Source organism: Filicampus tigris, chromosome 16 (assembly GCF_054856515.1).
Source record: "Filicampus tigris isolate MCC_2025a chromosome 16, RoL_Ftig_1.0, whole genome shotgun sequence".
NCBI classification, from domain to species: Eukaryota; Metazoa; Chordata; class Actinopteri; order Syngnathiformes; family Syngnathidae; genus Filicampus; species Filicampus tigris.
In genome coordinates, this window is record NC_141232.1 from 12376468 (window position 1) to 12399538 (window position 23071).

Sequence of the window (23071 nt, forward strand, 5' to 3'; positions counted from 1 at the left end):
CCTTATGCAGCGTTTGGAAAAAATGTTAAATGTTTTCTCAATAGTTGAAATGTAAAATATTGTTTTTGCTTTTCTCACGTCTAACCACGTCAAGTTTGTCGCTGTTTTTGTGTTCAGATATGCAGTCTGGTAGAATGATGTTATTTTAGAACACGATTTTTATAGTCACATCAGTTAACCCCTTTAGGGGACAGAGTTTTTTCAATAAAACGTTCAGTTTTGATTTCAAAAGGTTATAGCTTGCAATTGGTTCTCGATGAAGGCATACTGTAAATGTTGCTTGGTGCGCTATTGCTACTTTGACGATTAAAGGGTTAAAACCTGTCTTTAGAAAACTACGTTGCCCATAACCCTTTGTCATGCGGCTTGAGGGAGTGGAAAATGGCGGAGATTGATGGAACTGAGCTGATGTTGCGATCATAAAACACCATAAAAGCAGTCTTTGTTGTTTTTGACCGTGGAATCGTATGTGATAAAAAGAGATTCCGGTATGCGCAGTGCGCACGCTGGAACACTACACCGGACGTAACAGGACCTAAGGTAATTTGCTCACACAACCCATAGTTGCTACATTTTGCTAACTAGCCTTAGCTTATTTAGCTTAGCTACATAGCTACCTGGTTGTGCGGCGAGTTACAAATCGATGACTTTTCAAAACGTGTTATGTTCTTTTGATTATAAAGATTGACTGTAAGTAACGCCCAAACGTCCCTCACCATATAAAACCACGATCGGTAACCATAACGATCATCAATGCCCAGTTGGCAACAGTGGTAGAGAAACCGGAGCTGCCTAATTTTCCAATGAAAACGAAGCCTTATTCTCGTCAACATAATGGCAAAAGGACGCTTGCAATGTGTTTGACATGGGAAACCGGGGCTTTTGTTTGGGGGGAAAAAGGCTGCTGGTTCGTGATTTCAATAAGTTGCTTTATTTGTTGATTGGAACTGCTACATTAATATAGTGTCTGTATACCAATAGTACTAACAAAGAATAAATATGACACTGATGGGTAGATTATAGCTAGACAGATGCTTTATTCATGTCATGAGGTAAGTGAAGGCGCCGCAGTAACACACTGTGTACTGTACGCACTGTTTATGTACATTGCAAACGTGAACGAGGGAAAGCAGCGTTGAACGTAAATAAGAGGTTAAATAAACCAAAAGTTCAAATAGACTGGTGATATATACCATTTTGTTGCCTTTATTTAAAACTGTTCCTGCATTTTGCAACACAGTTGTAAACTAAATTACTTGTATTGTTGACCTGACTACTTTCATATTATTAAAGATGCCAGAAGTATAGAATTTGAATGTAGAGATGAGCTTGAAATGACTGAGGAAAATTAGATTGCACTTAGCTGCAACTAGCAAAGTACCAGTAGTGCATCATTAACAATCTATGAGGGTGAAAAAATGTTACATCAGACAAGACCTCTGCTATGGCAACCACACTGGGCAACTTTTTTTTTGTGCGTGCTGCATCTTTGAAAAATAGTAAAATGATTATTATTGTTATTGCACAGTTGAGAGCCATAGTTGATCAGAAAATGTAGTTTATTGCCCATACCTTGCTTAATTCAGTGCTAAATTCAGTTCTCACTCTTCACATTAGCCTTATGTCCATTCGGTTCATTAAATGTCTAGTTTCAATCCAAGACTGCATCTCTCTGTCTCTCTCCTCTCTGTCAGGTTCGTTTGTGGGTTCCAATCATTCAGTGGCTTTCCCTTCAGCCTCCAACCCTTTAGGTTCAGCTGACCAACCTGTATACAACCAGCTGTCCCAAACCATGGACCTGACGTCAGCATCCGGCCTCAAAAGGAGGCTTGCCAGCTCCTGCTCACCCACCGCCCAAAGAGAGATTGCCAGAAGCCCGCCTCGTCGCTCACCCTCCTTGTCTCGGTCATCTCCATCATCTGATCAGTCTTCACCCTCATCTACATCATCCTCTCCCTGTGCCAACTCATCCGTTTTTCCGAACCATGTTAAAGGTCAGAATCGTGAGCCCGAACTGGTGAGGGTGTCTTCCACATCTGCGTCCCTAGCAATGTCATCCCTCTCCACGTCCAAAGTCACCCTTAAGGAATCCTTCCCTCGCAGTTCGTCACAGTCAGCTGTTGAATATCAAGAAGAAGGTAGAAAAAAAGAGATATATGACCCTTTCCATCCTACAGAAGGGGAAAAAGATGGAAAGGCTGAGGAAGAGGAAGGAGAGAAGTACGATCCGTTTGAGCCCACTGGTTCTCCTGCATCAGACGATGATGATGACGAAAACAGCAAATTAACGGAAAAGCTAACGAATGCGGAGAGAGAAATTGATGAGGAGAAAGAAGAGGAGCCTCCAGATTCCACTGATATTTTCAGTGACCCGCCAAGCCCTCCTTTGGCTCCCCAGGTCCCTCATAGAAGGCGAGTTGACTACAGCACTACCAAAGCTCGAGTTAAGAGAGAGCGGGCTGACTCTGACCATTCTGAGATTGAAGAGGGGGAGATTGTTGTCGCTATTGAGCGAGATGTTGCCAGCAAGAGAACAGCAACGGAAAATCTCCTCTTGAACTCTCCCAAGATCACCTTTTTTGATCCTAAACCCGAGCGCATCCTCCGCGTGCTGGATGGCGATGGATTTGTGTCGGTATGCGCAGACAGCAACTGGGAGGTAGACAGGGAGACAGAAGATGAGCCTGTGGTAGGAGTGGAGGATCTGCGAAGGAAACTGGTCAGCAAGAGGAAAGAAAGATATCTTGCCTTTCCTGGTTCGTCCCCACTCACTTCTCAGCCGCCACCTCCCCCTTCTCCTCCTGTTGACTTGATGCCTTCTTCCCCTCTTGCACCCGCTGCTGAGCAAGGAAACGCAAATCGCAAGTCCTCCAAAGGTTCCAAGGACCAGAACAGACTGAGAAGCAAGGATATAAAGGCCAGGGACAAGGATGAGAAGCGAAAGAAAAGAAGGAAAGACAAGGAGGGAGATCAAGAAAAGAGCAGAGAAAAGAAGCCCGCGGACAAGACCGATAAAGAAGGTAAAAGTCGGAGAAACAGCAGAAGTAGTAGTCAGAAGAGAAAGAAAACACATCACAGTAGCCCAGAGGCCTCACAATCACACGCCTCTTCCAGACGAGACGGCCACAGTCGACACTCCTTCTCTAGCCCTTCTGTGGAACGCCATAGAGAGAGGGAAAGAGATCAGGAAAGAGACCGGGACAGAGGTAGGGACAGAGACAGAAACAGAAAAAGTGAACGGGACAGGTATAGAGAGAGTGAACAAAGCCGCACCTTTAGCCAGAGAAGAGATGAAAGAGAGAGACGTTCGAGCTCAAGAAAAGATGAGCGGAAGCGGAAGGGAATATTTCATTCAAGCAGTCGAGAGCGAGACATTTCAAAGAGGCCTAGAAGAAGCCGGGAGAGAAGGGAGGGGGAAAGAGCCCGGGAGCATGAGAGGGAACGTCGACGGGATGGCCGTCCCGTTGTCCCGCCATCTATTCAGGACCTTAATGGTTCCGACCTCTTCGCCATTAAGCGAACCATCACGGTCACCACCACCACAACCACCACCACCGTACCTGGTTCTCCTATACGCAGTCAAGCCTCTCCATGTCGCATTGTACAGGACTTAGACATGCCCCACAAGAGGAAGAAGAAGAGAAGATGGCACTCAGGCGGAGAGGAGATGGACCGGGGAACTTGTCGCAGCCGATCGCAGTCACCGTCGCCTCCCCGGTATCACCGATATGAGTCGGACCGATATTCCGATAAATTGGAGATGGACGTGTTGTCTTTAGACGGTGAGGCTTTGGACTCGGACTACCCATCCTTGGAAGATACACCTCCAGCAGCCCTGCCCCCGGACCCACCTGTCCCCAGTCCCAAATCGAAAACAACACCAAAGACTGAACGGCACCACCCAAAAAAGAAAGGTCACACGTCAAAGAAATTGACCCAATCGTCGTCGTCGTCCTCCTCGTCCAATAAAACCAAAAGCAAATGCCTTCCGTCTCTGTCAGCCGCGTCCGATTCTGCTCCTGTCTCAACCGGCCTTCCTTTAGCCAAGAGAACCAGGAAAGTCGGGAAAGACAAAGTGTGGGACAAAGACAGCAAAAAGGATTTGGGGCGCTCCGGCAAATCTAAGAAAGAGAGCAGCAGTCGTAAAGGCAAACTTCAGTCTAAAGTGTCTGTTTTGGTGCGTGAGGGTGTGAGTAGCACCACCGGGGCGTCAATTGGCTCGGGCAAGCTGGGTATGGACCTCCTTGGTTCCGGAGCCACTGGAGGAGCTTCCGGTGGGTCTGTGGTGGGTGGTTCAATTGCTGTAGTCTTCTGTCGAGATAATGAGAGCAGGTCACCATTTCTGAAACCTTGCACTGAGCCTCTGTCAGTAGGGGTGCGCAATAAAGATCTGGTGAGTATGGGCAAGCGAAACAGCCTTGCAGCACCGCCACCCTCGTTGGCCAGTCCTGCGGGAATGAAATCAAAGAAAACAAAGCCCGGCTCCATCACATCCACTTCGTCCTCGACCCCCTCCCCTTCCTCAACGTTAGCAACCAAACGCCGCCGTCGCTTGGTCAAGAAAGTTCGGGAAAAAGGTGGCGCATCAGAGATGGACGCTGGAGATGGGAGCCAATCAAAAGTGACATCTGAAGGCTGGAGCGGAGCCTCTCAAGAGGTTCTTTCCACCGCCGGAGATGGAAGCAAGCCCGTCAGTCCACACTCTGGCCAAGCAGGCCCTGCCCCTTGCTCGTCGTCGTCCTCTTCCTCCTCTTCGTTCACAAGTGCGCTCCCGCCCGCCGCCTCACCGCCCCGTACGCCCCCGCCGTCTATGGCTCCCTTGCGGGACACCAGGGAGTCTTCGCCGGACTCTCAGACCGTGGACAGCAGCTGCAAGACTCCGGAGCCTTCTTTCCTAGCTGACGACTGCCCAACCCAGACCAGCCCCACACTTGCGCCACCCAGTCCCCCCAGCCCGGCCGAGCCCCAGGGGTCTACACCCACCACCATGCAGCCCCCGCCAGACAATGCGCCCAAATCGGCGCCCTCGCCTCCTTCCCCGTCCTCATCGGTCGGGGGTGTCCTTGGTTCCCTTTCTCTGCCTTTGTCCTCGTCAGACCCCTCTTCCTCCTCGGTGTCCTCGTCATCTGCCAGTAAGCCTCCTCCGCCCCCTCCTCCGGCAGCTCCTGTCCTCCCATGGAGTCTGCAGACGGGGGTGGACTGCACAACTGGAGGGGTTCTCGCATGTGAGTTTGCTTGATCACTAGGAACCTTTCACACCTGGGGATGTTTGTCGATTGACACACAACACATCGCTGTTGCTCACGTTTTTCATAAAATGAAAACGTAAAAGTTTGGGTCCTAAATCACAGGGCGCACCCTTGTCTTACAAAGAGAACCAATAGTATCTTTTTACATTCTAGCGTGGAACTATTTTTTTAATGTCTGGTGGGGACGGGGAATGTATTCAAAGGGAATGTCAACCCAAAACTGTTCTCTACAAGAAAATGTTCTATCCAGCCCCACAGGTTTAAACATGGCATTCTGATTAATATTGTGTTTGTGGATTTTGCTGCTTAACTCATATTCCACATGTTAACCAGAATGGTGTGTTTAGACTAGTGAAGGTGCATAGAACATATTATTGTAAAGAATTGTTTGGGGTTGACTTCAGCATCAAACTATTTTTAACCTCGCATCATTTGTCCTCTTAGTAACTGCCCTACTCTTCAAAATGGAGGAGGCAAATATTGCCAGCAGAGCGAAAGCACAAGAGTTCATCCAAGCGACCAGCCAGGTGAGAGGAACACTGACCATCTTTGACTGTTGCACTCCAGTCTTGTTGATAGAATAATACCTTGTACAAAACAAAATTTAATCATACTCCAGCCATGATAATCACACAATCCGTTTTACCAATCCATTACTTTTACCCCAAAAGCAGTGTTTTTCCTCAAACTACTGTACAAAATTTCCTTCCATTGCAAAGCAGTTTTCATTCGAGCGTTGGCAAATATTGTCATTCACTGTTCTCCTGTCTTAAATGCAGATGCTCTCACAAGCAAACCAGAGTCAGTCTCAGGCTCCGTCAGCTGCCTCCTTGACCTCCTCCCAGATCCCCCCACCCCCTCCCAATCTGCCTCCGCCGCCTGCATTGAGCCCAGCACAGTTCATCCTTCAGAGCTCTCTACCATTAGTTGGTTGCACCAAAACTCCGCCCTCCCTCCTGCACCCCACCCTTGGAGGCGGATGCGCACAGACACCACCACCTGTCATGCCTGTTGGGCTGCCAGGATTGACAGGGAGCTCTGGGGACACTTTTTGGGACAATGAAAGTAAAGACCCTGATAAGGTAAAAGTTGATTATCCTGTCACAATTGCAGTTGTCCTGTTTGTGTAATAAGATACTCGACTATTTATAGCATCGCCATCACTACCGTTTACAGTACAAAACACCGAAAATATTTTTATTATTCACCTATACTTTGTGCAGCCAGTACGTAACCAAACATGAAATTGGAAAACACAAGCTGGCTGTTTAAGCCATTTGGCAAAAGTGAACACAGAGACCATTGCAAATTTTACCCCGCTTGGTAAAATTTTATATCTGCTATATAAGGTGTTCAGTGTAGGCGTGGCTAGGCTTCTCACATTGCTCAAAAAGCAAATGCTCAAGTCAACAACGCTTTGGCCCTTAAGTTGTATTGTTTCGGCTCTGACTGACTTTCCTGTCAGTAAAAGAAAATATCATTGTAATGTTGTGAGCATTAAGAACCTTTTGATGTTTAGCTCTGTAATTTGGGGTGAAAATACTCCCGAACAATATAAAAACAGTTAGACAGTTTTGTTGGTTAGGCTTTCTTCAAGAAGAAAGACACATAAGTGCTCCTGCAGATCTCTCACCTACTAATGCACATGAGTGGCAAATACACTGCATAGTATATTTTCAAGATTTCTTCCTTCAGATCATTTTAGATCTCTGACTCTCAAGGGGAACTTTATATATTTCTTGTCATACCCATACCTTGTAATTATATTTGTTAAACAATCATTTGCATATTGTTTTTTTTGTTTTTTTACTAATGTATCTATATTTGGCCTTTTTTGATGAAAGTACCTGAAGAAGCTCCACACCCAGGAGCGGGCAGTGGAAGAGGTGAAGCTTGCTATCAAACCTTACTATCAGCGCAAAGACATCAACAAGGATGACTACAAAGATATCCTCAGAAAAGCTGTTCACAAGGTCAGCCGCACATCTTGCGCACCTCTTGCGACTCAGATTTTAATAATCCATTAATCTGTCGATTATTTAGTTGATTTATCGATGAATCGGATTAAAAAAATCATGTTTTGATTTCCATCCCTTTATTCAAAAACAGGACTTTATTTCAAATTGACAGTGCAGAAAATGCATAAATATTCATTAGGATTCACTTACTGGTTTGGTCCATAACATGTGAGAAAAATGTGCAAAAATGTTGATCATTGTTTTCCAAAGTAAAAGCAAATGTTGTATTTTGATTTAACTAAAAAATAATCAGTCGGCTTTCATAGAGGACTACAAAAATTAGACTGGTAAGAAGCTGAAATTCTGTGCATTTAGACAATTGTAAATAAAAAGGGTATCTAAACGAGTCATCGAGTCCATCCATCCATCATCTATACCGCTTATCCTCACAAGGGTCGCGGGGAATGCTGGAGCCTATCCCAGCAGTCTTCGGGCAGAAGGCGGGGAGAGTCATCGAACATCAAAAATAATTAATTTGATAATCGATTAGTTGACGATTCATCGTTGCACCTCTAATGTAGTTCGGTCTGAAGTTGTAACTAAACTGGCTGATATGAAACAAAGTTTTACCCGATTGGATGCTTTTTACAGTGAACTCCTATGTGCCAATTTAAGAACTTAAAGTCTTTGAACTGAATCATGCTTCTGTTTTTGTCACAGATCTGTCACAGCCGTACCGGTGAAATCAACCCAGTCAAGGTTAGCAACCTTGTGAAGTTGTACGTCCAGCGCTACAAGTACTTCCGGAAACATGGGCGCAAAATGGATGACGAAGAGAGGGATGACAGGGAACAGGGCGGGGCTTTTTAAAATGTTATCCTACTCTGCCTTTGGTTGTTCTGGACATCCACCAAGTTGTGCTCATGTTTCTATAGTTTTCTCTGCTTTATGCATCTTATCTGTGTGATTTCATTGTAAATATGTCCAACAAAAAATAGGTCTTTAGAGAACAGGCCATGTATAGATTGAGTGAATGGATCCCATGTATCCCAATAAAATCCCCAAACCCTAAAAATGCAACCAATAATGCTACACTGTGTTTGTACAAACACCAGAAAGACTTTTTTTTTAACTGTCTCATATCTGTAATACACTCCTAAATACTCATCATTCATTTCCAGAAATATACTCCGATCATATTTCCTCTACACACACCTGTCTCTTTGCAAATAGTACGTAAGCTTGAGTGGCCAGCGGGTTGGTCTACAGTAATTATTTACAACACTGTGGTTCAAATACAGTTGACACTGGCTCTCGGGTTTTCGTACTATGTTTTGCTTGACTGGTCTGAATGAGGTTGCTGAGTTTGAGAATGTGGCTGAATCGTTCATATTACATGGCTGGATCAACAATTCATTTATGGTGCTTGATTACTCGATGTTCTGCGCCATGTTACGTTAACACTGCATATGAAACAACAAATGTATATATTATAATTTCCGGTTTAATGTTTTATGTGTTGCAAACGTTTAACACCGTCAAGAATGGGGCAGACCGACTTTTTAAAAGATAAACCAATTGTTTACATCCATGTAAAATAAATGTATTTTGATGGAAGCATGCAGGTCAGGTGTGAGTTAATATTCTTGTAAATAAAACGATTCGCTTCACCTTATTAAATGTCAAATAGAAAGGCAATGCTTTTGTAATATCGAGGAAAATTCATTTTCCTTTGCTGAGAGAAACAATGAGACTTGCTTCTCACCAGGTGTGGCAAAAGTAATTGGAGTCTACTTAAATGTAAAAAAAAAAAAATTAAAAAGCCAACTAAGCAAAAGTACAGAAATCTAAGTGCGGAGAAAAATAGATTTTTTTAACTGTCAATTTAATTGACATTATTGGTGCAACGAATTAATATCTGCACACAAAATCGTTTCCCTTTTATTTCTTGCGTAATGCTCGTGCTGACAGAGTAAAAAAAACGACAAATTGTAAAGTCGTGCGGGGGCCTGGGCGGTAGAGGAATTTCGACGCCACCGACCGTCTTGACTCTGTCATAACTCTACATATTGATTGGCAAAATATAATTTACAAGATTATGAACATATTTTTATAATTATTACATTAATTTAGTTATTCTAAATAACATAACGCAACGTGATTTGTACTGAAGATATGCCGTTATCTCCGCAAGAAATTATTCGGTTAAATGTATGAAATGCTTTGAAAATAAATATATTTCTTAATTTACATTAAAAAAGGAAATTATGAAGGAAGGTTTTGGGGTCAGAATGTGTTGTGAAGAACCAGAATGACAAACAAATCATTCCGATCGGAATTAGCCATTGCTGTTGTTTACATTCACCTGGAACAAGGTCCGGACTCGAAGTTGTGACACTCCTGAGTAGAGAAATCCGACTTTCCAACGTCCTCGAATGCAACATTATTTTACGACGGCTGTGGCGGTTATACGGCATCCCGCCATTTTGATTTGACCAAAGTTCTACAATACGCGTCGATCCAGCTAGTTGTCGCACTGCGTTTCGGTCAATTCTGCAACATTTTCTTTTATTAACGCACACGAAAACCCTACTAACTGAACCCACCAGTGCATTTATGTGTGTCCCATGTGCGTTTTATTTCGATGGTGTAATTGATCTTTCGACGTTGGATGAGTGAAAGAAGGTAACAAGATTCCATGTGTCTTGTTAGCATAGCTAGCTTAGTGGTTAACACGAGTAATTCGAGTGTTGAGCGAGCGAAACTAAAGAGCTGCTACACCTTGTGATTCATTCATAATGCTTTGCCGTGTATTTTGAGAAAAGATGATTCGTAAAAACAAACCGATTGCAGTCGTGCACATTTAAGTCAGCCGTGAGGTACATGCTAGTTAGCACGTTAAGCTAGCAACCAATTCTGTCTTTGTTGCTCACACTTGATCTCACATTTATGATTGTTGTTGTTGTTGTTTTTTTTTTAAACCACCGGTTTAACTTGATTTGTCGTCTTAGGTGAAAAATGACGCAGTTTTTACCCCCGAACCTCCTGGCCCTCTTTGCCCCGCGGGACCCAATCCCCTTTCTGCCTCAACTGGAGAAGTTGCCGCACGAGAAACACCACAACCAACCTTACTGTGGCATCGCCCCGTTTATCAGGCACTTTGAGGTTGAAAGCTTATCACCTATGACAGTATTGTTACTTTAAAATGCAGGAAGGAAAGTACATATCTTTTGTTGACTTTTTTGATTAGGATCCTAGAGATGCCCCTCCACCAACAAGGGCTGAAACTCGCGAAGAGAGGTTGGAGAGAAAGGTGCGTTTGGGACTTATGAACCACTGCAAGATGACTTTGACTGTTTTAATGTTATAAATACTGTGTAGGATGGTGTCAATGTTTGCGTTTGAATGGATGTGGACTCAATCGATCGAACCGTTACTGCTTTGTAGGTTTTAATTTTCTACATTTGAAGTTCCGTTTAGCTCACTTGGTACTTAAAAACATAGAGCTACAGTTTTCCAGCAGATAATCGTCTTGCTCACGGCCAAGCTACAATTCCGTATTAGTCTTTGCATTTGTATATATGTTGCCATTACATCAAAATTTCCTGATACTACTGTCAATTACCCATTTAATTGCAAAATGTTTACTTTGCAGAGGCGAGAAAAAATTGAAAGGAGACAAACGGTGGTGGAGACGGAACTGAAACTTTGTAAGTTCCTTCATTGACAAACAATAAGCTATTTGGGCTGGTTATGCTCTTTGGGGTTTAACAAATCTTCCTATTTGTATTATTTTAGGGGACCCCCATAATGACCCTAATGCTCAAGGGGATGCCTTTAAGACGTTGTTTGTTGCAAGAGTGGTAAGTATGCCAAAATTATGGCCAAGTGTTTCTACATTAGCACTGGGATTTCTGCCTCTGGGACCTTTCCTCTCACCTGTCAACAATATTTTCTTTGCCCTAGAACTACGATACTACAGAGTCCAAACTTCGTCGTGAGTTTGAAGTCTATGGTCCCATTAAGCGGGTAAGTTTACTTACTGTTAATCACTTGTCTAGCCATAGTCAGATATGTCTCTGCTACAAAGCTGAATTTGAGTTTAACTCAGAGATGAGGTGTCACGTTGCGCTGGGTCACCTTGAAATTTATTTTGAAAATGTATGGAATGGGACTTGCAGCTGTAAACCCCCAAAAAGGCAGGGATATGGTTATTGCACTGCTCTGTGCATAATCAAGCATCTGATGAGCAGGGTGAATGCGACCACGATCATAATTCTGATGATTATGTGCCTGTCGCTTGCAGATCTACATCGTGTACAACAAGAGGACGGGGAAACCTCGTGGATATGCCTTCATTGAGTATGAGCATGAGCGTGACATGCACTGTGAGTACAAATATAGCACTGAGATTATAAGAACGTTTGTCACATATTCATCAAGCGACCGCCAGGGTTCTTCCATTGGCATCAGCTTCTCATACACGTTTGGGGGGGGGGGGGGGGGGTTTGGCATCCTTGAACAGCTTGGATCGGGATCAGTCCCATATGAATAGGAAATTTGGATTCAAGTGAAATGACAAATTCTTGCACATTACGTTCCACATTGTGCATGATGAAAACCGTCTCGTGGTTGTGTGATGTTTGTGTGTCTGTGTTTGTTGCGTATCATCAGTTGACTGATGGTTTGGTTGAAGAGGGGACTGCTTCAATCAGAGGGGCATCATGGGGAAAATGGGTGGACCGAGAGGTAGAGGTGTGCATCATTTGTGAACCTGAACCTCTTTGCCTGTCAAAGGGCACGTTGTCTTTTAACTGTTAGGTGATGTAGCTCTGTGGAAGAGCAACTCTGCTGGTTGGACTCAATTGGTAAGCACAAGGTTAAGACTAGTCACTCATCGAATGGGGTATCTCTTGGAAATATCTATTGATTTTGTGGAACCCCAACTTAAGAGTTGGTAGTTTGTTTTTTGTGGTCCTCAACCCTGGTCATGGTGAGATAATTGAATGTAAATTTCACCATATTGAAGTATCAGAATTTATTTTTCGATGCCACAATGGCTCATACAAAACTGCCCGATTAGACAAGCAGGTGGTGTCATCTGACACAGTGACATCATTCTCGGACGTTGGTGGCATTAGCTCTGCAAGACCAGAGTTGCTGATCACAGCAATGTAGTCAAGCAAGGGATAAACTTGAGTGGGGAGGCGGGGTTAAGCATCATATTAACTGTGTGTTATTCTCATTGCCACTGCAGCCGCCAATCTGTGATGGCTATTGGCCAGAGCTGGCTGGCAGATGATGATGGTTATGATACATCTACACCCTACTACCACTGCTCAGTGTATGGTTGGTATAATGGGTTTGTATGATGGGTAAGATTTCTTTCCACCCTCCACCTCCTATACAGGGAAGAGGAGCTACGTTCAATGGGAAAAGCATTTTTACTGGCAAGCCCCAGGAGCTTTCCAACAAGTAGTTTCGTTTACAACTTTGACCATTGAACGCACCCCTGAACACCAGCGTATTTAATGGTACCCAATGACTCTGCCCTTTTTTGTTAAAGCCACCTTGCATTGCTGCTCAGAGCTTGTTCTTTAATGTAGAAGTTGCACAGTAGATGAACAGAGGCCCCGTCGAGAGAAAGCGGGAGCGACTGTTGTTGACTATTACACGACTGTCATAGTTTGTGGCAAAGTAGTGACCCCACCTGGTGTGCCGTCTTTGCGCAGGGCGTCACGGAACGCTAAGAAAACATCCATGATAAGATCCCATATTTGCCCTGAGAGTAAATGTACCCACTTTGACCCATGTTGGGTGGTTGGCTTGCTTGCTTGTTCAGGAATGACATTGCATTCATTCACTAGACTTAAAAAGGTTTCTGGGATGATTTGTACCATTTAGTTAAGTCCATATCCAGGCACTGAAAGACTTAAATTTTACTCACCGATGTGAATTATCGTAAGAAATGTAGCGTAAAATGGTGGTTGGGGCAGCTACTGCTGTTAACAAGCCCTGATTGTAGTTTAGCTAATGTATTTGAGGCTAAGATGGCTTTAATAGAAAAGGCAGATGTACTTGGTAATTATGAGTCTGACACCGGGGCCGTTTATAATTTTTTTTTTTTCACTACATATCCAAGTAATTAAATTTCGCTACATAGTCTTTCTAATTACAGTAATGATTTAAGATCACCGGGTCGTACTTTTTTTTTTTTTCTTCCCCTCTCCCCATTGGAATAAGGTTTAGACAATGGGTGAATAATTTCAGATTGAAGCAAATTCTCTTCCACCTTAGTGGTTAGTGTTAGTAGCATGGCATAACTGGCCTCCATTAATTGGATGCAGCAACATGAAGGCAACTTCTGCCTTTTGACAGCTTTTAAAAAAAAAATTATTTTCCCCTTTGGTCAGTTTTTGGAGTACCGTTGGGGGTTTGGTAAGGCCCTGTCTGTGGATGGCATTTAAATGGCATCCTTTGTGAAGAGAGGAAGTGGTGGGGTTCTGGTAAGGCCCCTGACTGATGATGTGTGGTGACGAAGTGAATTCTGGTGTTGAGGGGATGTGGTAAGGCCCTCTGACTTAGCTTTTGAGACTGTTCTAAGGCCCATGTGAGATTCTGTCTTGTCTAAATGGTAAAAGTGAGGGGTTGTGGTAAGTCCTTGTCCTTCAACATCACGACGCTAGCGCCGTCCGTTCCTCGCCACAGACCAGTGTAGCAGACAGGAAGAGGCATCCCAATGTCAAAAGTTCTTCACTTGTGCAAGATGGATCAACAAACGTTTGTGTGGCATCGTGGGTTGAGGTGTGAGACACGCTGTGAATGAGAGTGCCTTATTGTTGGTGTTTGTGCTGCTCTTGCATAGGAGAATGGTAAGCAGGTAAAAGTTCACAGAAGGTCACATGGAAACGACCACAAAAGCCTCACGTCCGATACAATGTTAACTACTGCGTTCATAAAACTATATATTTACAAACCTACACCATTCTGATCGAACTTTGTTTTACCTAACGTGTGTGTGTGTGTGTGTGTGTGCGTGCGCGCGCGTGGTTGTGTGTGTGGGTACTCATTGTATAGTTGTTGAGCATTTACACACGTTTGCATCAGTAGCATGATAGGGTCTTGTTAGACGTGGTAAACACAATGTAATATGTGCACAATGGCAACTACCCCAGCAAGCTTGGTAAGTAAAGTGAATGCGACGACAAAGTGAGATATTAAGTTAGCCGATTAACAGTTGATTGCGTATTTCCACTAACTTGCCACTGCGCTGAATTATGGAGAACATAAGTCGGTTTAAATGGACTTAATAAAGGAGGTTAAATGTAACACCACTGCTGGTCACAGCGAAATACCGTCTAAAAAGCGGAGGTAGAGTTACGCAATAAAAGAACATTGAGCATCGGGTGGAAGGAAGTCTACTCCCATTTTCCTTGGGCTTTTATCCAGAGAGCAGCCCTCTCGGCTTCACCTGCTCCTGGTCAGTATGCTAAAGCACTGTTTGTTTCCTAGGCTACAGTGACGCATCATGCTCTTATCTCCCGTGTTTTTCTTCTCCCCACTCCTCTTCTCCAGCCGCCTACAAGCACGCAGATGGCAAGAAGATTGATGGCAGGAGAGTGCTGGTGGATGTTGAACGAGGACGCACTGTCAAAGGATGGCACCCTCGTAGACTAGGTTAGTAGACTTTTTCCTTTTTTTTTTTCCTTTTTTTTTTTTTTTTTTTAAAGCTTTTCTGAGCAATTGTAAGAAGTTAACCAAGCCATTTGCATTTGTTTCACTCAGGTGGAGGATTAGGAGGAACTAGAAGAGGTGGTGCAGATGTCAACATCAAACACTCAGGCAGAGATGATGCATCTCGCTATGATGATCGCCCCCTGGGAGGGTGAGCTTCTTTTTTTATTATTCTTTTTTTTTTATTTTGAGCACGGCAAACAAATTTGAAGCCTGTGTGTAACTGACCTTTCTTTATCTTTATTACTTTATAGTGACCGTGATCGTGGCGAGCGTAGGGAGCGTAGCCGCGACAAGGAGAGAGAGCGTCGGAGGTCCCGGTCCCGCGAGCGCCGCCGCCGCACCCGTTCCCGCGAACGCGAAAGGGAGAGAGACAGGCAGCCGGCGCCGGCGCCGGCGGAGGAGGTCGCCGCCGCCAGCGGTCGGCGTCGAGACAGAGACCGCGACCGTATGCCACCGGCTGGAGGCGACAGCAGGAGTAGAGAAAGGAGTAGGGATCGCGACAGGAAGAGGAGGAGTAGAAGTCGGGATCGCAAGCGCGAGCGGGAGAGGGCTAAGGGCCCTGAAGGTGAGGAGGTCAACCAGGGAGATGGTGGCCCAGAGGGCGGCGAGCGAGCGCCGGAAGAAGCTGAAGCAGAAGCAGGTGAGGGTACCGAGGAGCGCAGGGACAGGGACAGAGAAAAGGATAGGGACCGCAGACGCAGCCATAGGGACAGAGACAGGCGTAGGGGAGACCGGGACCGGGACAGGGATCACAAGAGGGAGCGGGGAGACAGAGATAGGGGTGAGCGCCGGGAGGAGCGCCACGGCTCCCTACGAGAAGACATGGGCCCTCAAGATGAAATAGCCAATGAGGAGGGAGAAGAAGCGCCCAACATGGAGGAGTACAGTCAAGATGGAATGATGGACCAGCAGTCTGTACCTGATGAATATGCTGCTGGTGAGAATGGCTATAAGATGGAGGCAACAACTGGAGATGAGTACTAACTTAGACCCCTCTCGCTCGCTGATAAAAATGTTTCATATTCTACTGTACCATGACTCCCTAAATTAATTGTATGGCAAAGCTACCATATATACACCATGTCTCGCCTTCCTCTCAACAAGAAATGTTCGTTCCACATGGTGTTTCATTGTGGAGTCGCACGATTTGTGCTCTATGATCTAGTTTTCACCAATTCAAGATCTTTTTGCCTCTTGGTTTGAGGAAGGTGCTCTACAACCCGAAACACAAGCTGTCACATTTTATTTCCAGCTTTATTAAGCATTAGATTCAAAGTTCAATTGGTTACAGATACTTTGTTTAGTGTGAGATTTGAAGGTAATTGTGTGATGTTTCACAATTGTATTGTTTAAAATTCAATTAAATTTTTTTAATTATGTTTTGGTGTTCTTTACTTTTGTACCACAATTCCATTGCTACATTGATTGCTGTACTATAAAGTTCGCTTTGTGGTTTGTTCTTAACCCAGCTGTCTTCGGGCAGTAGGCGGGGGACACCCTGAATTGGTAGCCTGCCAATCGCAGGGCACACAGAGACAAACATCCGCACTCACAATCACACCTAGGGGCAATTTAGAGTGTCCAATCAACCTACCATGCATGTTTTTTTGGAATGTGGGAGGAAACCGGAGTACCCGGTGAAAACCCACGCTGGCACGGGGAGAACATGCAAACTCCACACAGGGAGATCTGGGCCTGGATCGAACCCACGACTTCTCTACTGCGAGGCGGACGCGCTAACCAGTCGATCGTTGTTCTGTGATAAATATTAAATTGGATCTGTCTATGCTTAGTAGAAGCTAGGTTTGTTTGCGCTGCACCCAATAGTTCCCTTTCTCCTCTGTGTAGCTACATCCGGGGTCAGAATACTTCTTTAACAGTGGATGCACGGTCGACTGGTTAGCGCGTCCGCCTCGCAGTAGAGAGGTCGTGGGTTCGATCCAGGCCCAGATCTCCCTGTGTGGAGTTTGCATGTTCTCCCCGTGCCAGCTTGGGTTTTCTCCGGGTACTTTGGTTTCCTCCCACATTCCAAAAACATGCATGGTAGGTTAATTGAACATTCTAAATTGACCCTAGGTGTGATTTGTGAGTGCAAATGTTTGTTTGTCTCTGTGTGCCCTGCGATTGGCTGGCAACCGATTCAGGGTGTCCCCCACCTACTGCCCAAAGACTGCTGGGATAGGCTCCAGCACGCCCGCGAGCCTTGTGAGGATAAGCGGTATAGATAATGGATGGACTTCTTCAACAGAGGATATCAACATTTTTTTTCCAGGTTACAATACAGTTCACGATATCATCTTCAGGCGCTACGCTGTCGCCATCTCCTGGTCACTAGGAGAAATGCTTTCCATAATAACTTCCATGACTTGGCAAATCATGATCCTAGATAATTGGAGCAATAAATCCTCAATTGCATTCAAAATAAGACTTTAATTCTGCTTTAGCGAAAATCCACGTATAATTGACGCCCGATGAAATGCACTGAGGAAAACATTTTAGCCCAGAAAATTCTTCAAAAAAGGCTTCAATATGAATTTTCCATGAAAAAAGGGAGGTGGTCGACGAAAGGGGGAAAACTCAAACGGAACAAAAAATATATATTGAATATAAGAGAAAAATACAGTAGATGTATCCGCTGATGCGCGAGCATGCGGGGGTCCGCATTCCTAAACGATGTGTGGTCTGATGGTGTATTTTTTCGTACTACAGCGACACTGCCGGATAAAGTGTCGCATTATCCCCAGTTGCCGTTATTGTAAAATGCCATTTACAGTATGGTACGTAGCTAAATAATAGAGAACCAGTCACCACACAACACATAATAGTCAATATTCAATCAATACTGTACATGCATGCGCAATGTTGTGGCTCACACTTTATAGCCAAATCTACACGTGTGTGGCCTACAAAACAAAACATACAAAGGCAAATACAAAACATGGATATTCATACATTCTCATATTTTCAACAGTCTCAAAAATCTGACTCGTATATCACCACAAGGCTTAATCTGTTGACACTATCACTCCAGTGTAATATATGTATGTCGCTTTACGTCGTTACGTGCGCACACGCCCCCATACACGTCGCGACTCATCCATCATTGATTTCCCCGCTCGTAAAGTGCGTCTCTTGTCCTTGCGCTGCTTATCCTTGCCCCCCGGTCCGCCGTCTGACGACTTCCAAACGATGGAGCAGGCAATTCTGTGAAGAGGAGAGCGACTGACAAACAATAAGCAGGCAGGCACGCGCATGATGATGTCCTCTTACTACCATCCAGCCAAGGAGGCAGACATGGCGGCCATGGCGGAACCGCTCTGTTTAGAAAGAGGTACAGTACTGCAGCTTTATACAATAATACATTGTGGATATTTATCAATTTTTGTGCACGTCTTGAATTCCGTTTGAATGTCCACAAACCTCCACGCCGCATAGCAACTGTAGTAATAATGCAACGAATCACTATATTTGTAATTGTAAAAAAAAATAAAAACCCGGTGTGCTGCTTTGGGTGACTATGACATGCACGGAACAAGTTTGCATGCATTTCACAATTAAACAACATGGCTGTGCCAATTACGTCGCGGGTAAATGTGGACAGGGTGCGGTTAAACCATGCGTGCATGAATATCAGGCTTACTAGTTAGCTGCGTGCTGAACTCAGCTCGTGTAGTGGTGTTCTTTGTGAACAGTAATCCGTTACTCGCGACTGTGACGTCAAGTGAATGGTGTGTGGTCAAGTGGACTGGACAGCATATTACTGTGTCAGTGCTGAAGGTGCTACATCTATCCCTCTCTTTGTTCAAATGGGCCGATCAAGAATTTACAGTAAACCTCTGCTAAGGGTGTTTCTAGACCCCCTGGATGCTGCAGGCAAGAATGAGTTGAAAGTAAACGATATAATTATTTAGATTGATTTAATATAATAATGCTAGTTAATAATTGTGTACGCCAGTTGCCACACACGCTCAGCATTTGAGATCTGTATGGAAAAATTATGCACAGCCATTTGCACTAACGTCACTGCTTCATGTTAACATTTTGTTTAATGTAACATTTAGCCTTCATCAGAAAATGTAATGAGACATAAATATATTCCAAACAATCGAATAACAGTTTGGACAGACCGAAATTGATATCAGATGATTCAGATTGGCTTGGTTGTAGGTAAACGTCATTTCCTCTTTCATATACTGTAAAGCAACGATATACAGTAACTCACGAAAAGCAGGAGGCCGTCGCCATTTGTCAGCGTGCTAATAATTATGACATACAGTAGTAAGAAACTGTGAATAGAAAATAAAATATTTGTTTATCAAAGTCCTAAATTCACAATTTGGTAATGGATAGCAATTTTGCAGCCTTTAGTTTGAGTTTGACAGGGTTAAAGAGTCATTTGCTGTACTGGGCAGTGCACCAGTACTCGTGACCAGTTAAGATGGAGCCACTGGTCGATCACACACGGCATCTTTTGCTCTCAGTAAGTCACTGGCTTTGTATGCGTGCGTTTGTGTGTGTCTATTAGATGTGTGTCGGGTGATTGAGCTGTTGGACCGGCTGCAGCGCCGAGGTGAATTGCCCCCTCCAAAATTGCAGGCCCTTCAGAGAGTGCTGCAGAGCAAGTTTTGCGCCGCCATTAGAGAGGTATGAAACTACAGAAAGATTTTTTTTTTCTCACTGTACATCGAAATGCTTTCTGGTCTCATGAGATCCCAGAGAATTTATTAGTCCCCAATTAAAGCATCTCTGTGCAATAATTGTATCCTAAGAGAGGTGTGTTCAGCTCCCAAGAGCTCATTACATACCTGCAAACAGAAAGCTAGCATAGTAGGAATTACTATTACTAAAAAAAAAAAAACTAGGTCCTATTTATTTATTTATTTAAAAAAGTTTAAATTTAGTTATTGACATTTTGGGGTGACAAAATGTGTTGTCAGCAATTGTCAGCTTAACAGCCATCAATTTAAACACACATAATAACACAGTGGCGTTAGCTTCTTTACTGGAAAGCTACAATTGCTTTGACTATTTGAAAATGATGTATATATTGTTGCTAAAACGTTTGTTTCTGGCCTAATCTTTAGTGCAACCTTTAGGTTGAGTGCCTGTCTCCCCTGTCCGTCAGGTATACGAGCAGTTGTATGACACATTGGACATTGTCGGCGGACCAGAAGTGCGAGCGCAGGCTACAGCCAAGGTATTTCAAGCTAACTAAGTACAAGTCACATACTGTGTTTTATAAGACGTAGGCGACTGCCTATTTATGGTTCTTGAACTGTTATTCCTTCAGTATGTTTTTTGTTGGTTCCGCACGTGTATCCTGGGACTTGTCTCCATGCCAACAATACACATTCCACAAACGCAATATTAATCAGAATGCTGTGTTTCGACTAGTGCGGCCGCATAGTACATATTCTTGTAAAGAAAATTTCGTCTTTAATTTATTTATTTTTTTACACTGAAAATATGCAGACTTTTTTTTTTTTAGCTTAAAGACTTGGTTTGCACCCTGACTAGGCCACAGTGGCAGCGTTTGCAGCCAGCGAGGGCCACGCGCATCCACGGGTGGTGGAGCTGCCCAAGACAGACGAGGGGCTGGGCTTCAACATCATGGGGGGCAAAGAGCAGAACTCCCCCATCTACATCTCCAGAGTGATACCCGCGGGGGTGGCCGATCGTCAGGGAGGGCTGAAGCGAGGAGACCAGCTGCTGTCTGTCAATGGAGTGGTAGGAAACAGCTCAGAACAAAACACTTTCTAGAAGGTTAAGAATGTGTACAGTGATTCAATCGATTTGTGTGAGTCTTTATTTATATTGGATACCTTCTTGAAAGATAAAACGAACACGCATTGAGTAAGTAGTTGTTTTGTAAATTGCCAATTGGGCTTATGGACTCGATACCTACAAAACTCCAACAAGAGCAAGCCATTTTCAACACTTTAGACTAGTCATTAATTTGCAAAATAACAGACCAATACACATCTTGTTTGGAAAATAAAAGAGTGCTTTAAGAAGTTTAGGTGTTTGAAAAAATTTGAAAAAAAATTAATGTGGTCCTTTTATTGTGGATTTGCACCTATCGTGGTTGGGTATGGATTGTGGAACATATTCACGCAATAATTTACTGTCGTAAAGTGTACTGTTAAGACGGAAAGGTTGATGGATTAACGTAAACGTATCAGTAAAGGGGGGTGACTAGTTGTGATGGTAATACTGTATGTTTGTGTCAACCGTAGCCTTCACTACAAATGAGCTCTGTGGTATCATAGCAATAGCTGAATAGCTAAGACCAGCATCTGTGGCTATGCAGACTGTGGAGGGGGAGCACCACGAGAAGGCTGTGGAGCTGTTGAAGGCCGCCCAGGGCTCTGTCAAGCTGGTGGTGCGCTACACCCCAAAGGTCCTCGAGGAAATGGAAGCTCGCTTTGAGAAGATGAGGACTGCCCGAAGACGACAACAACACACAAGCTACACGTGAGATCGCTCACAGCCCTAGTGACATACTAAGGATGGGCATGCTTGATCGATTGTTGCTTTACCTTGAAACAAATGAGGCCAAATGGAGTGCAACTCGCAGAGAGACTCTATTTGGGTCTCCACTAGCGTCCAGTACATATAAAAAAAACTTTTCAGCTGTGATAAGTTGAGCTTGAGCCAGACCGCTGGTGTGACACGACTTCTGCATTATTTTGTTCGAAATGAAACTGGCCACAGAACGTCTACATCGCAGTCGAGAGCTCTTGGTTTACACAAATGAAGCTGTTCCACTTCATTCCTTTAGGTGGCAGCAATGTGCACTATAAAGTGGTTGTAAATGGCACAGTAACATTTATTCACCACAGTGCCGCCGGCTGGTTTTGTAGTGTCAACGCCACACTCAGCCCCAAAGAAATGGCAAAAATTAAAGATAAACAGCGGTACCGTGACTTAACTGGTATCTCTGACGGCCCATTTCGAGCTATTGATGGGGAAATAGCAAAACCTAAGAGAAACATAATGAAGTTAAAATATTCCCCTCCCCCAAAATGCGTAAAAAAATGATTTTTGCAGATTGTCTTGTAAAGTTAAATATTTAAGGGCAAAATGTTGTCAAATGGTCAAATGTTCTGCCTGTAATTCATATCGCTATTGTTATTTTATTCATTGTATATATATTTTTCAATTAATCAACCGATTAGTTATTGGAATTTTATTCTGCCAGATATGGGAATCAGCATCGTCTAAAAAAAAAAAAATCAAATGTCAGGCCAGATATGCATTTGGATACTGTTGTTTCAGTGTGTGGTGGGTATACAGTAGCTTGCCATGACTCATCATTCAGTCTCTCTCCTTGCAGTTCTCTGGAGTCCAGAGGCTAGATGATCCAACGTCTTCATCCACGTCATCACCCATCCTACCTGACTCTTGTGTCCCAGTTGGAGGCGTGACGATAGACAATGAGTAGTAAACCAAAGTAGCCTACAAACACCTGCTACCTGAAATGAAGCCAAACGCTGCAGTTTAGGTTTATCCTTTCTCTCTTTTCCCAATTTCTTAGGAAAATACAGTGATAGCTTGTAGCGTCAAATCCTGATGTGAAATCTTCTCCAGTGTCCAAACAACATAAATGTAATGTACATGGTATGTGGCTTGACTAGCTCTTGGTGTTCATATTCAGAATTTGTCCTTACATACAGTGTGTGGGCCACCGTACTCTTAAGAAGTGAGACGTTTGAGGAAGTGTGTGTAAAAAGACACTTAAGCCTTCGAGACCATTTCTGTGACAGACATCCCGATAGAGGGTTGACCATTAGGCATTAGGAAGAACTACCCTCAGTGGCTGCTATGTGTGACTTTAGGTCTTAGATGTTATATTGTTATTTATTTACTTCCTTGGCTTGCTCATGAAATAAATGTCAGTCAAACAGTCTTTCCAAGTGTCTTTTTTTTTTCAAATATATATATATATATATATATATATATATATATATACACAGATGTATACTGTAGATAGATCTAGATATTAACATATTGATATTATGTAGTAAGCAGCCCATGGTTGCTACGTGCTTTTGTTTTTTTAATCTGAATTGGGTGTGAGATCATGTAATTTTTATTTAGCGGTTGAAATTGGAGAACAATTAAAAA

At 43.8% G+C, this 23071-nt stretch overlaps 3 protein-coding genes across 3 annotated transcripts; all 3 read left to right on the top strand.

The window, feature by feature from the left end:
• The first annotated feature begins 346 nt into the window (after positions 1–346).
• Positions 347–8824, top strand: scaf1 (SR-related CTD-associated factor 1). The gene is made up of 6 exons (XM_086056206.1): positions 347–540; positions 1695–5225; positions 5694–5776; positions 6029–6331; positions 7094–7222; positions 7928–8824. Exons 2-6 carry the CDS (start codon positions 1793–1795, stop codon positions 8075–8077), a joined length of 4098 nt encoding a protein of 1365 aa, XP_085912332.1. The 5' UTR covers positions 347–540; positions 1695–1792; the 3' UTR covers positions 8078–8824.
• Positions 8825–9681: 857 nt separating this feature from the next.
• On the top strand, positions 9682–16323 carry snrnp70 (small nuclear ribonucleoprotein 70 (U1)). Its single transcript, XM_086056208.1, has 10 exons — positions 9682–9892; positions 10219–10372; positions 10458–10520; positions 10863–10917; positions 11006–11070; positions 11174–11236; positions 11514–11595; positions 14783–14884; positions 14993–15092; positions 15196–16323. Exons 2-10 carry the CDS (start codon positions 10226–10228, stop codon positions 15926–15928), a joined length of 1410 nt encoding a protein of 469 aa, XP_085912334.1. The 5' UTR covers positions 9682–9892; positions 10219–10225; the 3' UTR covers positions 15929–16323.
• A 1680-nt stretch (positions 16324–18003) lies between these two features.
• lin7b (lin-7 homolog B (C. elegans)) lies at positions 18004–22853 on the top strand. The gene is made up of 6 exons (XM_086056256.1): positions 18004–18275; positions 19470–19588; positions 20070–20141; positions 20462–20671; positions 21255–21418; positions 22281–22853. Exons 1-6 carry the CDS (start codon positions 18197–18199, stop codon positions 22300–22302), a joined length of 666 nt encoding a protein of 221 aa, XP_085912382.1. The 5' UTR covers positions 18004–18196; the 3' UTR covers positions 22303–22853.
• Positions 22854–23071: the final 218 nt, after the last annotated feature.

Bases quoted from the DNA above. Each gene is read 5' to 3' on its own strand.
- scaf1 (XM_086056206.1), top strand. From the start codon at position 1,793: ATGGACCTGACGTCAGCATCCGGCCTCAAAAGGAGGCTTGCCAGCTCC. The intron at 5,777-6,028 runs GTGAGAGGAACA...TCTTAAATGCAG, and splicing joins TCATCCAAGCGACCAGCCAG to ATGCTCTCACAAGCAAACCA. The intron at 6,332-7,093 runs GTAAAAGTTGAT...TTTTGATGAAAG, and splicing joins AAAGTAAAGACCCTGATAAG to TACCTGAAGAAGCTCCACAC.
- snrnp70 (XM_086056208.1), top strand. From the start codon at position 10,226: ATGACGCAGTTTTTACCCCCGAACCTCCTGGCCCTCTTTGCCCCGCGG. The intron at 10,918-11,005 runs GTAAGTTCCTTC...GTATTATTTTAG, and splicing joins GGAGACGGAACTGAAACTTT to GGGACCCCCATAATGACCCT. The intron at 11,237-11,513 runs GTAAGTTTACTT...TGTCGCTTGCAG, and splicing joins TCTATGGTCCCATTAAGCGG to ATCTACATCGTGTACAACAA.
- lin7b (XM_086056256.1), top strand. From the start codon at position 18,197: ATGATGATGTCCTCTTACTACCATCCAGCCAAGGAGGCAGACATGGCG. The intron at 20,672-21,254 runs GTAGGAAACAGC...GTGGCTATGCAG, and splicing joins TGCTGTCTGTCAATGGAGTG to ACTGTGGAGGGGGAGCACCA. The intron at 21,419-22,280 runs GTGAGATCGCTC...CTCTCCTTGCAG, and splicing joins CAACAACACACAAGCTACAC to TTCTCTGGAGTCCAGAGGCT.